Source organism: Guyanagaster necrorhizus (assembly GCF_019112545.1).
Source record: "Guyanagaster necrorhizus MCA 3950 unplaced genomic scaffold BT62scaffold_61, whole genome shotgun sequence".
Classification (NCBI taxonomy): Eukaryota; Fungi; Basidiomycota; class Agaricomycetes; order Agaricales; family Physalacriaceae; genus Guyanagaster; species Guyanagaster necrorhizus.
The window spans coordinates 153,142-167,738 of NW_025064940.1; the positions used below are offsets into that span (position 1 = coordinate 153,142).

A 14,597-nucleotide genomic window follows, 5' to 3' on the forward strand; every position below is an offset into this window, starting at 1 on the left:
TGTCGTCATGCAGGGACGCGTAAAACAGTCCATTTTTTCGCGCTAAGCATTTCATTTTTGATAGTACTTACGCGGTACACACGCGGCTCCAACACTGCGGAGGTCGCCTCACCGTGCCGACACGGGAGTCTTCTTCATGACAATTTGCGAATATCCCTGAAAACGTTTCATGCTCGAATATTGAAGACGTTCAAGAACCGCCTCCCTGAAATTTCGTAAGTCTCCATTTTGTGTTTCTGAACCCTGTTCAAGGATTTTAGTCCGGAGCTCGTTTTATTCCTCTTGAACCACTCAAACGGCAGTCCAAAAGTTCTTTCATAATGCACGTGGTTTTTGTACTGCCGTTCCCGATATTAGATCAACATTTCATTTCGCAGACTCAAGAGATGTAGATCACGCGTCATCGATCATGCTAATGAAATTGGCTTCATGGCCAAGGACAAACGACAACTTCCATATCGCCTTTAAGATCTATTAGACTTTTTTCAGATCCGTGATCCTCCTAAAGAAGACAGGCTATAAAGCCCAACGCGTCCTGACCTTTTTTTCTCACATTCCCATTCCTCTCCTTACTTACTATACATTCCACTGCCATTCTTTCAAAAACACAATCTTTTAACCCGATGCCTTCCTTCAACACCATCCTGTCCTACGCGGCCCTTGGGCTCGCTGCATTTGCCAGCGTCCAGGCTGCTCCTGCCCCCATGCTTGAGACTAGCTTGGCCGTCCGTACCCTCGATGTGCGCTGTGGATGCACTCCTCTACCACAGCTCGTTAACAACTTGATCACCGACTTGGCCGTCGTCCTCGAGCCCGTTCGTCAGTAGCCTCTCTCTTTTGATTCGTACCCATCAGATACTTATCCACTCCCATCTCAGAGTACGTCACCTCCGGGAACTGTACGGCAGAAATTCTCAAGCCTATCCTTGAGGACGCCATCAACATCCTCGGCACGGCCCTCACTGACGTTCAGGCTCTCGTCGGCTTGACCACTGATGTCGTTCTGTCCACTGGCAGTGGTGTGCTCTCCGTCGTTGACCTTTGCGGCCTCCTCACAATTCTTATCAACGTAAGTACCCGTAATATTTCAGTACTGCCTTCCGACCTTCCTTGTCGCACTTCAAGCTCATTTCCGGTGTCGTCGCTCTCGTTATTAAACTTGTTGCCGTTGTCGACAAAGAAGTCGTCTGCAACCTCCTGGGACAAATAGTGTATGTACACTCCTCCGGACGTCAAAGCTATCCTGACCTCCCCTTCTAGCATCCTACTTTGCAAGATCCTCGCAGTTGTCGTTGGTCTTGTTGACAGCGTTCTGGTCCTTCTCGTGACCCTGCTCAACAATGTTGTCCTCCCCCTCATCCTCAACCTCAGCTTGGGCGTTGTTTTGAACGACGTCTGTGGCATCCTTGGCCTCGTCATTTAAATTGCCCCAGTTCAAAAACGGATAGCATATTTTTTCACTATCTCTGTTTATCTAATCTCTGCTCGATCTGCTCGATCTTGTTTTAGGCTGTCAATGATAATCTAACAGTAACTGTACACTCGTGAATCATGATGGTCTATTGATTATTTATCACATGCAGCGAAGGGAATAACGATAGAGGGGCCAAAACTGGCCATTCACACAACAGAAAAAGGATGAGAAACAAACTAGGTAGAAGTAACCGAGGATTGCCAGTATCATTGCAAAGCAGCAATGATAATGTGTGTGATGGGTTCCTAGAGCTTTGAATTTCTCGTCTATCTTCGCTTCGATTTTCGCTTCCAAGAGATCCAGTCTATCGGCGGTGGCCTGGGGATGGTGTCCGCTACGTATATATCAATCAAAAGGTACCACATAAATTTGTAAATGTACATACAATTGAGAGCGAAAGCATCGCGGTCCTTTGGTGCGACGTGGACAGACTCCGAGCCGATGTTTTGCCTAGAATATATCTACAATTAATGGTACGCACAAATGAAAAGTGCGCCTCCTTCGAAGGCCCTCGCCTAATAGTGACCATTGAGTATGAAGACAACATACGAAATCAGAAGAGGGTACACGAAGATAACGTACCAGACTGACGGGCTGCTAGCCTTAATAGAGACGGCTGGAGATCGTGGTTCTTGCTTACCATTAGGAGTGCATTTCAAAGGGAAGGTGACGACGGTGACGAGTGCGGGAGGTTGGTGGGAAGAGGTGAGGTGAAAGACGCTGCAGGAACTCTGTAGACTGCACCATCGTGTAAGTAGGTGAGCACCCTCCCCCCTTTTCTTTCTTTCATCAGAGACATCATCGCAAATAATCACATGTTATCATCGCCAGTACTGTGTCCAGTGTAAGAACGTTCAATGTCCAGAGCGTATATGTTCCAACCATACGTAAACAACCGTTTTCATACTTTCCAAAAGATCGCAATAGATATACTAGACATGAATCGTGAGCGCACAAGTGAACAATGATCATACAACACATAAATGGGACGTTCTAGATATACCATCTTCCACTCCCCCCAAAACCTGGACTCGCACCCGAAGAATTATTTCCGTCTGCTCGCGGGCCAGGATTGGCAGGACCGTCGTTTCCTTCATTGTCATCTCCATCTCGTCGACGTGGGCCCTCAGTTTGTTGATACGAGTGTCGAGGGCAACGGCGGTTCTGTGGAGGAGAAGGACCTTTCACTGCTTTGCGACAAACCGGACAAGTTCTCGCACTCTTCAGCCATTGCTATAGACATCGTCAGCACGAAAAGTTCGGGTGACGAACGAACACCAAGAAACGAACCTCCAGGCACTCCTTGTGCAGCCAGTGAGAGCAATCATTGAGTTTCATGACAGGATCGGTCAGAGCATACTAAAAACACTGATTGAGAACACAATACGGAATGGCAGAAAAAAGTAGCTCACATCATCCAAACAGATCGGACACCGGTGATCACTATCGTTTGTCGACCAATCCTTAAACAAGCCAGTCTTCATGCCCGAAATGACATCAGCAGGTGTAGCTTTGGGTACGTCTCCAAGAAGCGAACTGAGCGAAAGCAAGCCTTCATACGAATCATCAAAGTCCTCGTCTCGCTGAAACAAACAACTCAGCAAAAATCTGACATGACCTTGATCAGTCTTACCACAAAATCACCCATTCCAAATCCACCAGCTCTCGCCCGCCTAACCCTCCATGGTGCGTGTATGAACTCCAGATCATACAAATCCAGTGGCCGGAAGAGTCCAAATCCTTCATGGTGATGGGCTCTCATATAGCGAGAATTATTACGCGAACCACGGGCTGCAGCCGCCCTAGACGGCAAAGGCTCCGCTGATGGTCTTGATCCAGTCGGTTGCGGAGGAGAAGGCCGTCGCCGAACCGAGAATGACGGTGGGCGCGAGGCACTTCGGCTGCAAACAATAACCCTCTTTACTTCTGATTCATTGTAAAAAAAAACCGATGACTAAACATACCTCGCATCGTCAAGGTCACCCCAAGCTCTGAAGCCAGAACTCGTAGCCGTCCTCCTTTCATCGCGTCTTTGTTGTTGCTGCTGCCGCTGGTCGGTATCATTACGCTCCCTCTCCCTCTCCTGCTCATGATACTGGTCAATCAGCTGCCTCGACCGCACCGAGGACAGTCCATCATGACGAAGCACCTCCAAAGCGTGAGAGAATCCATCCGTGTCGGCCCCCGAGGTGGTGGACGTGGCAGCCGTCTGTTCCAGTCTAGAAGCCTCCATTCGCGCTCGACGGCTAAGATAATTGTGTATATCTGACGATGAACGACGAAGAGGGTCTTCGTCTATCGTGCGCCTTGAATAAACAGGTCGAGGAGCGGTACTGTCAGGGGCAGTCCTTCCATAGACAATGTTGGACCTGCGCGAAGGTATCCGATCGCCTATAGTATGTTCAGGAGGATTACGGGACAAACGATCCTGATATATTCGTTAGTTAGAATATCATAAAGTTGTGCCCCATCAAGCTTACCGTAGTATGTGACCTCTCCTCCATTCTTAATCTTGAAGGAGGAAAATTTTCCTCAAATGGAAGCGGAGGTATGGACGGCGGACGCGAAGTCTCGCTCTGCTGTCTCGCTCTGATCCTGTCAGCCTGCCATATCATCGTATTGCGAAATGGCCCAGGGGCAAACGCATTGGGATCAATACTTATAGTGTCCGGGCGGAGAGCAGCAGTACTCTGTCTTGATGGAGTCGGCGCAGGTGGACAGCGTTCAGGAAACACTGTTCTGTCATAGTTCAAAAGTTCAGAAACTGTGGGGTCAACAGGTGGTAAAGGAGGTAAGCCATAGGATTCTGGTTCAGTAGAGTCTGCGGTGTGCGGGATGAAGATGGCGCCAAGGTCTGGCGGTGGAATTGACGGTGGGTTCGTAGAAGGTTGCCGAGAAAGAAGTGATTCATTGTAGAAAGGAGAGTTTTCCTGTAGACCATTTCGAGCTACGGCCCGCGCCATGTCAGATATTGTCGACGACCGCGAGTCGAAGAAATCCACCGACAAGTGGCTTTCGGAAGGACGAGGGACCGGTCTGCCGTGACGCTGATACTCATCGACTGATGGACGCGAAGGATGATCATTCAAGCTAGACGACCGCCGGACCGGGCTGTGAGAAGAAGAGGGCCTGGATGTCGAGGAATTAGTATAAGGCGATGAATCGGAGCCTCTTCGTAAAAGATAGGCGAGACGTCTCTCTCTTAGCGCATCAGCAGTGAAGCCTCTTGTACGTTCCGATGAAGGGGAACTCGGCAAAAGGCGAGCAGGATAATGGAAAGCGAGGTCCTCCTGACTGCTGGAATGAGCCTCGGACCGATCAAAAAGTTCAGACAAGGCATCTGCACGCCTTGAGCTTGAGGAGCTGCCTTGCTCTGGCGGCAATGCTAAGTCTTGCCATTCTTCATCAGAGTCGGGCTCTCGCTCGGGCCGAGGTACATCGCTCTGAAGGCGTTCCATTAATTCAGCATAAGCGTTACGTCTCCGTATCTCGGAGGCATTCTCAGATATCAGAGAGGTCGATGATCCGGGTCTGGAGTACGAGCCATACGCTCTAGTTCGAAGACGTCGGAGTGTTGGAAGGACTGGAGACGGAGAATGCGAACGAGAGGAAGGCCTAAGACCTGCTAATGACCGTAGAGATTCTGATTGTGATGAAGTCGATTAGTACCTGGCTCGCCGTCAAGGAATAAAACAGACCTTCAGAGTGTGTAGTGACTAAGCGAGGTCTGACGGGAGAATGAGAAGGCCTTCTTGTTCTGTCTATCTGCTCGGTTTCTGAGATGCGCTCATCGATATCAGGCCAGCCAGTAAGGCCCATTTGGGTATTTCTGCGCCTGCCACGCTCTTGATCTAAAGGTAAATTAGAAGCTGAATCCACGAGGACAGCCCGAATACCGACCAGATTCAGTCTCTCGAGGATCCAATAATCCCTGCTCTATGTACCTTGAATTATTCTCGAGAGGGTCGGTAAGAGGTAGCAGCTCCAAGTAGGGTCGTTCTTCCGAAGACCTTCGGTCCCTGGCGGCTGCTGACAGGAAAGCATCTTCATTCCAAGGCAAGGGCTGGTCCTCAAACCATCTCTCCAAAGCGCGATCTAGATATGAATATGCAGATTCAGATTGGCGACGGCTTTGAGATGGAGATGAACGCGTATTCATAGCTCTGCGTAACGCAGCGCGATCAAGGAGTGGTCCAAGTGCGGGCCTGTCCTCTTCCATGGAACGATCTCTCCGAGAGCCTGATGTATCTTCTGACACGCTGGTTTCATCGATATCCCGAAATACAAAGGTAAGATCTAAAGAGGACAGCCGAGAGGAAGTCAAGTCGAAACCATCACTGAAGCGAGTCCATTCAGTGGAAGGCAGACTTAGACGAGAGGTCGGATCTGAAGTGGGGTTCGGGGCTGATGAGGAAGATGAGTTTCCGCGATTCCTACGATGTCAAATAATTACTCACGTCTTTCATCATCAACTGGACTCGAGCTGGAAGCGGCCCTATTAGAAATGGGAGACAAAGGTCGTGGCGGTTCTGGAATGTCTGAAGGGTCATATGGCAACAAAAATGGAATAGATACAGGTTGTTGTGCTTCTGCTAGAGAAAGGGGCGGCAAAGTCGGAGGAGGTGTTGGGGTTCGTGGCAATGAGGACGTCCTTGGGTGGCGCAGAACAGAAATTTGGGTATCGAACTCGCCGAATCGCTGCAACGTGAGACTGAAAGGGTCCTCGTCCTCGCCACGGCTGGTCCCATTCCTACGCACTCGTGAATCTTCTGCCGCCACTGAGGTTGACGGCTCCTCTGTCAAAGGATAATCGGGCAGCTCAATATCCTGAATGACCGGCGTGGGCAACCGTGGTGGTAAAGGTGGTATGATTACTGATTCCTGGCCAATGGGAGGTACGGCTTCGCTGCTGCTAGATGGGCTGGCTTCGCCGGAAGAGACGACAGTCGAGGATCTGGAACTGCTAGAGGAAATACTATGGGCAGATACACTGCTCGCACTCCTTGCACGCTTATTACGATCCCTGCGCCCTCCATTATCCACTGAGCTCGACCCTACATCATTGCCAGTCGTGGGACTCTCCAAGTCGAATCCAAATTGCTCGAAAGACCGTTTGAAGGACGTCGCGTTCGCCGGTAGCGTAAGGTGAAGCTGGGGCGGGCAGTTTGCAGCCATGATCCCGATGGTCTGATTGGAGAAGATGGAGGGAAGAGACAAGGAGTGCTTGCTCGTGGTCGTCGCCAAGTACTTTGCCGGAAATGACGAATTGACTTTTTTGGACATCCCGCGAATTCGAAAAATAAATCCTAAGTTAATTTTCTTCCATTATTTTCGTGAACAAGTGACTAACTGTCGTGTTCTCAAGATTAAAATAACTGAACCCTAACGTACTCCTCCAAGAATGACCCAAGGAGAAAGATCCAAAATGATTTCTTCGCGTCGCCAGCAACCCTCAAAGCATTTTGTACCTACCTCATTGGAGTCATTCTAAAAAGACAACTTCAAATGCTTTCCAGGGTCCGCGACTCCACTGAGATCGGAATTCGCAGGAGACGATATCATATGCGGAGAAGCCATTTTTCCGCCGCATCTGCCCGAATCATTGTTCGCTCGTTTGAATTTTCTTCTTAGATACTAATAGAGGCCTTGATAAGCACATCCTCGCTACAAAGTAACTACTAGCTTACCCCCCGGAGCCACTTGAGAATTGCGAAGAGTAGCACTGTGAGAACGGAAGACAGAAAGGCGGTCAGGACGGTATTACTGGCGGAGGGATTACATATTGATGCACAGCTTGATGAAACATAGGATAAGTTCGGCGTAGGTGTCGACTCTACACCATAATAGACAGTGCTAGACGGAGAGCGGATCATCATCCTTGATGGATATGTAGTACCTAGCACACTCTCATATAACTTACTATCTTATATTCGAAAGAAAATTCACTCACCCTCGACGGCCAAGATTGGCACTGCTTGAGTCTCATACACATACGCGGTCGGAAGCCCCACATGTGAACTTGAAAGAACCTGTTGTGCCGAGGGCACGCCAGCTGTTTCGGACGCCTCATTGCCGTTATCATTTTCCACGAGCTGTGTTTCCTGGGACCTGAAAGAAACCAGGTTAATTGACGCACTATCAACGACAAAAATGCGTACACAATCCCAATACTGTCATATCCCGAGTCCGGCACACCCGATACGTTGATAACAGGTCTGGATACGGGGCTGGCACACGTCGTTTGGATCATCACGATGGTGATCAGCAGGGTTAACATGCCGTCGAGGTTGGACAGATCAGGACCATAGTCGCAGGTATGTTGAAGGGGCCAAGCTACTTTATAATCTGAAACTTACAGCACTTTGGTGGTTGTTCATCCATAGTCGCGGTTGACCGTGACAGCAGATAATACTATTGACATGAGAAAGTGACAGCTATACAGCTTGTGAGTTAAGGGTTCTGAATTCTTTCTTATCAGCATGCTGGCAAGGATTGACCAAAATAGATAACTTGCCTCGATGCCTTGGATTTCTTTCTACGAGTCTTGCCACCGCGTCGATGCACCAGGGAGAAGTTCGGCGAGTCTGACTTTATAAAGCTGTGTGAATCGACGCTGGAGTTTCTGCATTTCAGTCATCTATAAACAAAAGAGAATCTACTAGTTTGGCCTTTCTGTAAGTCATGATCATCTAACTGGTATCAAAGCAAGTCTCCCATGACCACAAAGGCTACGCTAATGTCAAGATGACTGTTGGCTTGTGGATCTAGACAATTTTTCATCAGGCGGGTGGAGTTTGGACAGAACAACTGGACGATAAGCTTGGACCGGTTTCACAGCAGAAGCGGAATCTATGCATGGAAGCTGTCAAGGATTACGGAGCCACTAGGGGTTGATATTGGAGCGATATCGATAGAGATGTATGAGCGGGCCCGGAGTATGGCTAGATGCATGCAGAGACGGGATCTTCATGCAAACAGCTAGAACCAGAACGAAGTCCAATTCCTGTGGGGGGCTGTAAGACAGGGTCCGTCGGCGAGATTTTTGGGAAGATGTAAGTTTATTATTTTAAATAATTAATTTTATTATGGAACGGCCGACATAAATCACGTGAATATCATAGGACCGATGCGGGTATGTAATGGTCCTACGCGTACCACCGACATCTTCATCTCGTCTCAATAATATTTGTGCATATCCACCTAATATAGTTTGCTGACATTTTTTTCCCAGTACTGGAGATAGTATTACTGGTAGGAAGGAGATACCTGCCTTTGGAGATAATTTGTTAGCATTATGTATTATTACACAGGATAGGAAGTACAGTCGAAGTCAACATGGCACTAGTGACGTCGGACATTCGTGTGACGTCAGCCGGTGACGAACCTACCGTTGAGTTCGCTGTATCTTGCTTGCCACAATCCACATCGCCTTTCTTCTCCTCTTTACCTTTACTGCAATGTCGGACCCAGCATATCTGATTCAGAATCATCCCAAGGCTTCTTCGCAGGTCTTCTGCACTTGTTACCCTCTGGCATGTCTCCAGGGGTGGCAGCGCTGGCACACTGAACTTTGTTCTTGCCTAATGCTCAAGTGACGACAGTGCCAACTGTCAAAAAATCATTCCTTTTATTTCTTCAGGCGAGTTTTATTCAAAATCCTATGAAAAAGTCTCAACAGGACCAGTAGCATGCAACCAATTTGCAGCTACTGGACTCCACGTCCAGTTTCGCCTTTCAAGAGGGTGGGAAATTCCAAGAATTCTAGCCGGCGGGCTGGCAGTGAGAATAACGTCGATGGTCGCCAAGAAGGCTGGGAAAGACAAAGAATCGGCAACATTGTTGAAGAATAAGCTCATGGCGGTACGGATCTTTTGTGTTATTGATACTTCTCATTCTTATCAGAAACAAGACGTTAGAGAGCTTGAGCGCAGGACTCAGGGCTGAAGTATCCATCACGTTCGACAAAGAAAGTTCGTCAATCAAGTAGCCTTATAAAAGGTGCATGGAAGAGTATCATCGGTAATCCCTTTAACTTTTTGTGATGTTCAGAGACCGAGATAGCTAACCATCTTCCAGAGTGTTATCAAGCATTTATCGGTGTCGAATATACGAGCGGCTTTGTCAAGAAAGCTGATTCGATACAAGAGATGAAAAACCTTGCTCTGATCGTTCAGCAGCTGCGCGATAGCACTTCATCGCTGAGGAGTACCCATTTAACGCCGTTGCAAGGCCTGGACAGAGACGCGGATGGGAAACTGCGTGAAAAAAGAGCGATTGCATGGCGCAAGAATACATATGGGTGGCCAGACATCACGCAGTTGAATCATCTAGTGGACGTTTCAGGGAGCTAAAAAAGCATAGAGAGACACTGGATAAACGGTTAGGAAACTGTATTGCAATTTGGTTGATGATAGAGCACCATTTAACTGAACATTGGACGTGTCAGACTAAAGCCGCGTCGCTATTCTCCGTCATAGCAAGACTAAGGCGGTGTGTTTGATGGTAAAGGTTCTTCCACTGCCCGCCTTCCAGAAACAATGGTTGATACCACGTACATCTCTCCATTGCTCTTCGCAGCAGGTGCGATGGCAGACACCGCCGGAGCACTTCGAGCCTTCCGCTGCAGACGAATGGGAGCGTTTATCGATCATGTTCCTTAGCAGCTCGCTAAGGAAGGTTCTCCATGTCTGTCTGAGAACACGAGGATCGACTTCGTCGATATCCGGAGGATCATCAATGGTGATGCACCAATCTACGGGTAGCACACCGGGCCATGTTTTCGCCTGATCAAGTCTTATGGAGACCCGAGTTCGTATGAGTTGGTCAAACACCTCCAAAGGGCTGCATGCTCCTGGAAAGAGCTTAATTTCGAGGTGGGTGTACTGGATGTTGGGGAAACATTTGCGAAAGCCGGCATAATTGGGCATGTGGCACAACACTATGTAGGGAAATAAGGCTGAGTCGTTGTTTGATTTGATGAGATTGACATGACAGGTAATGGTACACGTAGATTCGCGGGGAAAAGGACGGTAGACCGAGGATGTTTTGGAACGGGTGATAGAGCTAAGGTAGAATAGGTATCCGACGGTGGGGACGTAGATATGCCAGGATGTGATACTGGCATAGGCATCCCTCCAGAGGGTGCAGACAAGGGTGCATGCAGTCATGAAGGCTATATGGTCTTCAGATAGATGTTCAAAGTATCAAAACTCGGAGATGATAATGTCGACGAGCTCGAAGGGCAGCTGGCCGTAGAAGAGTTTCTAATTGTATCCCCTACGAAAAGGGCCGGGGGATATCAACCATATGTAATGCTCGTATAACTGATGTCAGGCAGCAGCTGTTCATCCTTCGTGAAACAACAGACGCGCCTCTTCCACTGAACAAGTTAAACAAGGATTGATCAACAAACACGTGAAGTCGTCCTCTTTCGCTACTAGTCACGGTACGCAGTACTGTACAATACTTCCCATCATCATCAGTAGTGCCAGCCCCGTGTCTCGAGAAAGAAAACGAGGATCGAGACGAGCTAGACGACGTTCCCCACCACCGTGGGTGACCTGGACAAACCATCGAAATCAGCTTTTCTTACGACTTTTTGGTATGTGCTGTTTCCTTTCTATATATTTGCCTCATCGAATACCCAGATGAGCTTTCTGCGGCGGCTAGGTGATGGCCTAAACCGTCTGCGCCATCGTACGACAGCAGCGAATCTTATAGGAAAAGCGTCGGCCATCCGACCTCGCCCCGACCAGGAGTTTCTACTCTACCAGAAAACGCGGCTGCCCTGGTGGGTGAACTGGACTTATGGATTGCTCGGGTTAAATATTGTCTTTACGTGCGTCCCACTTTCGTCTTGCTCAATCCGTTTTACTCAGTATTTGAGAAAACAGCGCGTCAACGATGGACCTTGTGTGGAACAACTGGACAAAATTATCCACAGAAAAGCCGGCTTATGCTACTGATGATGACGACGACGACGACGAGAAGGACCGCACACATCGTATCCTCCGGTCAACATGGGAGCGATTTTCCGTCGCTGCCTTGGTTTTCCTGTCAGGTTGTGTTACTACAGCTGTGGTCATGCAAATGCGTTCTTCATACGTCCTCACATTCGATATCTTGGCTGACCATGGACAACGCAATCTATTCCTCCAGACCATTCGAACAGGTCCAGCCAAGGGCCTCTCCTTCCCCTTCAATAAGGCCTACTTGTTACCTGGCCGGAGCAAAACGGAGTTCATGATCCGTGTGGATGGGAAGCCCACGTGGTGGTACATCTCATTGGATGACAACTGCTTTATTGCTGGAAAAAAAGTTTCCCCACAAGAGGCTCGCGCAACTATTGCGAGTACGTGGGGATCGAAAAGGGTTTCGCAGGAGATTGCAAACCCCTTCTTGAAGCGGTAGCAGAGGTAGTATATCTTGATGAAAATCAAGCACTCGTCACCTATCACGTCTGCTATATCCTCAACAGCAAGAATCTCAAGAAAAGTTCCGATGGTTTGTATGAACATGTTCTTCTGCCTTTGTTCTACGACATTGCGAAGATAATGTTGCAGGTCGCAGAGCTCGAAGCCCGGAGCACAGGTAATACAGAGCATGAATAGTTTCAATGACAGTAGAACAGAAGTGTGTCCGTCGTTTTCAATAGACGACAAGCTGAATTTGCGATTTTCTCTAAACGTCACGTTGTGACTGGGCGCATCGGTTTCAGTTCGGGCACTAGAGTCGAGCCAGTCCCCTCGAAGAAACGGTCCATGATCGCGTTTGAGACTGTCACTGCGGGTTCTTGGGCATGAAATACCAGAAGGTCCAGAACGTGAGCATTTTGCCGATGTGAAGCCAAGCCTTGTACAATTGACGGAAGGGCGTAACAGTGGTTAGGAACAAAGATCACTAATACCATGCACCGTCGTGATCTACATCTCCCATTTCCTATCCTCGAAGCTCCTCCAGCGCCAAATACAAAGAGGAAATTGTGACCCAATTCAAAATCCATGACACGAACAGTATACCGCGATGGGAGGTAGGTGTTTTCCCAAATACTTGGCATTTCTGTCTTGACAAGCATGTGAATAGGCATTCTACAACTTGCTCATCGGCGACTGCGGACAACTCCCCGCGAATATGCGTTACGAGTAATACAAATATGAAAAGAACGGATGCCAAGTTTTTTTTCCAACTTGTCCGCGACTTCGCAGGTTATCCTGACGGTTCATGGCGTTCTCTGCCTACCGAAAATTCTCCTTGACCTCTAGATATTTCTTCCCCGTCCGCCGTCTTATCGCGCGATGCTCAAGTTCTGTATATATAAGCGTCGCGTCGACGTAGTGGACCGATAGAGCTAGCCATGTTTCTTAAGGTATTCACCTCCATTCTCTGTGCTCAAGCAGCCTGGGCTTATAGCTCGCCACCCTCCGGCGCCATCACTGTCGGCAGCTCCGGGACGTACTCTACCTTCTCTGAAGCATTGTCGGATACGTCTAGCAGTGCACGTACTCCCGTATCTCAATTTCTTGCAGAGGTACTTATGACCTTCCAGGTTTACTTCATTTACTCTGGCACGTACACCGGTCAAACACTCATCTCGCGAAGCAACATCAAAATCTATGGACAGACCAGCACTGCCGACAGCTACACCGGCAACAGTACGTAGTCCTCCCTTCTCTCGCCGATGGACTTTTTCGAACATTCATTTTAGCGGTCACTTTGACTAACTCTCTCGGTGCTGATGATGCCGGATCCAATGATGCCAGTGGCACTGTCCGTGTTCACGGCTCCAATGTTGCCCTCTACAATCTGAACATCGTGAATTCACGTGGTGAGGTTTGTTCCTGCTTCCATACTTTCTTCTAGCGATGTGAGCAGAACTTTTTCTTCTTCTTCCAGGGCGTAAGTGCTTCCGAATGTCGTCTTATTCGGAGACAACCGTTGATGCGTCTCTAGGACCAAGCCATTGCTCTGAGTATTCAGGCAACCCAGTTTGGCGGTTACGGTTTGAAAATTGTCGGTTATCAGTGAGCTTTCTGTACCCTTTGCTACGACTACATCCCGATAATTGGCCGTAAGGGACACTTTGTTGGCAAATGTTGGCTAGTATGTCCAGTTCTTTTCTGGAGTATGCAGATTGTCTTTACACCGAATTCATAGCGAATTTATCGCCAACTCTTACATTGAAGGAAATACTGACTTTGTACTTTTTTATGTCTTCATATTTTCCTCATTCTCACTATTTGCTTTACCACACAGATCTTTGGACAAACCGCATCGTGAGCACTCAGTCATGAATAGTGATCCTTCTCACGGACCAGTATCCAGGCTCTGGATTACCAGCTCTGTCATTCATGTAATGTCCCTCTTCAATCTCTGGTTCCCATCCATTCCCGTTCAACTCCTTTACAGACTTTGGGTGACGGATGGATCACCGCCTCCGGAAGAAGCAGCAGCGACAGCAACTGGTATGTTATTGACAGCAGTGAAATCAGTGGAACCGGGGATGCCTACCTCGGAAGGCCATGGCAAAGCTACGCCCGAGTCGTCTTCCAGAATAGCTACCTCCACAGCAACGTACCCGCCGCAGGATGGTCCGTCTGGAGCACTGGGTTAGTTCCAGACACACTTTCGTCCGCAAATGTTTTGCTGATCCACAGTTATCCTTTAGCGATGAACGGTAAAAAAAACATTTCCTTCACAAACTCGTGGTCCTGACACTCTCTGGATAGCACCGACCATGTTACTTTTGCTGAATACGGTAACTCTGGTGCCGGGGCTTCCACTTCTTCTCGTGCAAGCTTCTCTGAGGTTTTGAGCAGCGCTGTGACCATTTCGACCGTGCTAGGCTCCACGAGCTGGATCGACTCGGATTTCTTGTAGTACGAGTATTCACTCTATTTATCGTTGCCTCGAATATTTTCAGCCAATCTACGCCAAATTTCAATCTACACACTTATGATACGTAACATTGACCAGTTGAATTTATGCAAAATTTCTTAATCCTGCGATCTTTTTGGGGGTGGGGGTGTTTGGCAACTACCCACGTTAGCCAGTTTTTAGAAGGATTTCCTGCCAAGCGCAAGAGCGGCGCACCAACACCAACTCGACCATAGCTTGGCTTCGGCCG

General features: G+C 48.5%; 8 protein-coding genes across 8 annotated transcripts; 3 read left to right on the plus strand and 5 right to left on the minus strand.

Annotated features, from left to right (window-relative positions):
• Nucleotides 1-356: 356 nt before the first annotated feature.
• Nucleotides 357-1,591, plus strand: BT62DRAFT_938617 (uncharacterized protein). Its single transcript, XM_043187575.1, has 4 exons — nt 357-819; nt 879-1,069; nt 1,126-1,211; nt 1,261-1,591. Exons 1-4 carry the CDS (start codon nt 624-626, stop codon nt 1,421-1,423), a joined length of 636 nt encoding a protein of 211 aa, XP_043033328.1. The 5' UTR covers nt 357-623; the 3' UTR covers nt 1,424-1,591.
• Nucleotides 1,592-2,467: 876 nt separating this feature from the next.
• Nucleotides 2,468-3,054, minus strand: BT62DRAFT_912349 (uncharacterized protein; the record flags this gene model as incomplete). The annotated part of the gene is made up of 3 exons (XM_043183855.1): nt 2,468-2,707; nt 2,765-2,833; nt 2,887-3,054. Coding segments are annotated over 3 exons (477 nt in total), but the record flags the coding sequence as incomplete, so codon positions are not given.
• A 244-nt stretch (nt 3,055-3,298) lies between these two features.
• BT62DRAFT_957673 (uncharacterized protein) lies at nt 3,299-6,052 on the minus strand (the record flags this gene model as incomplete). Its single annotated transcript, XM_043188421.1, has 5 exons — nt 5,375-6,052; nt 5,173-5,325; nt 3,955-5,117; nt 3,439-3,902; nt 3,299-3,390 (listed from the first exon to the last, which is right to left on the minus strand). Coding segments are annotated over exons 1-5 (2,190 nt in total), but the record flags the coding sequence as incomplete, so codon positions are not given.
• Nucleotides 5,794-6,722, minus strand: BT62DRAFT_957674 (uncharacterized protein). Its single transcript, XM_043188422.1, has one exon. It carries the CDS (start codon nt 6,647-6,649, stop codon nt 5,924-5,926), a length of 726 nt encoding a protein of 241 aa, XP_043033331.1. The 5' UTR covers nt 6,650-6,722; the 3' UTR covers nt 5,794-5,923.
• A 289-nt stretch (nt 6,723-7,011) lies between these two features.
• BT62DRAFT_938620 (uncharacterized protein) lies at nt 7,012-7,371 on the minus strand (the record flags this gene model as incomplete). The annotated part of the gene is made up of 1 exon (XM_043187576.1): nt 7,012-7,371. A coding segment is annotated over exon 1 (193 nt), but the record flags the coding sequence as incomplete, so codon positions are not given.
• Nucleotides 7,372-9,733: 2,362 nt separating this feature from the next.
• Nucleotides 9,734-10,863, minus strand: BT62DRAFT_998112 (uncharacterized protein). The gene is made up of 2 exons (XM_043190702.1): nt 9,894-10,863; nt 9,734-9,842 (listed from the first exon to the last, which is right to left on the minus strand). Exon 1 carries the CDS (start codon nt 10,639-10,641, stop codon nt 9,946-9,948), a length of 696 nt encoding a protein of 231 aa, XP_043033333.1. The 5' UTR covers nt 10,642-10,863; the 3' UTR covers nt 9,734-9,842; nt 9,894-9,945.
• Nucleotides 10,864-10,873: 10 nt separating this feature from the next.
• BT62DRAFT_689630 (uncharacterized protein) lies at nt 10,874-12,150 on the plus strand. Its single transcript, XM_043181887.1, has 3 exons — nt 10,874-11,075; nt 11,122-11,312; nt 11,368-12,150. Exons 2-3 carry the CDS (start codon nt 11,122-11,124, stop codon nt 11,882-11,884), a joined length of 708 nt encoding a protein of 235 aa, XP_043033334.1. The 5' UTR covers nt 10,874-11,075; the 3' UTR covers nt 11,885-12,150.
• A 648-nt stretch (nt 12,151-12,798) lies between these two features.
• BT62DRAFT_938623 (pectin lyase-like protein) lies at nt 12,799-14,464 on the plus strand. The gene is made up of 11 exons (XM_043187577.1): nt 12,799-12,968; nt 13,020-13,125; nt 13,179-13,315; nt 13,424-13,494; nt 13,547-13,573; nt 13,628-13,670; nt 13,727-13,746; nt 13,796-13,823; nt 13,880-14,079; nt 14,139-14,147; nt 14,200-14,464. The coding sequence occupies exons 1-11, from the start codon at nt 12,828-12,830 to the stop codon at nt 14,348-14,350; spliced, it is 933 nt and encodes a 310-aa protein (XP_043033335.1). The 5' UTR covers nt 12,799-12,827; the 3' UTR covers nt 14,351-14,464.
• The last annotated feature ends 133 nt before the right edge of the window (nt 14,465-14,597 follow it).

Excerpts from the sequence above, each read along its gene's own strand:
- BT62DRAFT_938617 (XM_043187575.1), top strand. The coding sequence starts at position 624 with ATGCCTTCCTTCAACACCATCCTGTCCTACGCGGCCCTTGGGCTCGCT. Across the intron at positions 1,070-1,125 it reads TCCTCACAATTCTTATCAAC|CTCATTTCCGGTGTCGTCGC; the intron begins GTAAGTACCCGT and ends TCGCACTTCAAG. Across the intron at positions 1,212-1,260 it reads AACCTCCTGGGACAAATAGT|CATCCTACTTTGCAAGATCC; the intron begins GTATGTACACTC and ends CTCCCCTTCTAG.
- BT62DRAFT_957674 (XM_043188422.1), bottom strand. The coding sequence starts at position 6,649 with ATGGCTGCAAACTGCCCGCCCCAGCTTCACCTTACGCTACCGGCGAAC.
- BT62DRAFT_998112 (XM_043190702.1), bottom strand. The coding sequence starts at position 10,641 with ATGACTGCATGCACCCTTGTCTGCACCCTCTGGAGGGATGCCTATGCC.
- BT62DRAFT_689630 (XM_043181887.1), top strand. The coding sequence starts at position 11,122 with ATGAGCTTTCTGCGGCGGCTAGGTGATGGCCTAAACCGTCTGCGCCAT. Across the intron at positions 11,313-11,367 it reads GGGTTAAATATTGTCTTTAC|CGCGTCAACGATGGACCTTG; the intron begins GTGCGTCCCACT and ends TTGAGAAAACAG.
- BT62DRAFT_938623 (XM_043187577.1), top strand. The coding sequence starts at position 12,828 with ATGTTTCTTAAGGTATTCACCTCCATTCTCTGTGCTCAAGCAGCCTGG. Across the intron at positions 13,316-13,423 it reads GTGGTGAGGTTTGTTCCTGC|GACCAAGCCATTGCTCTGAG; the intron begins TTCCATACTTTC and ends ATGCGTCTCTAG. Across the intron at positions 13,495-13,546 it reads TTGAAAATTGTCGGTTATCA|GGACACTTTGTTGGCAAATG; the intron begins GTGAGCTTTCTG and ends ATTGGCCGTAAG.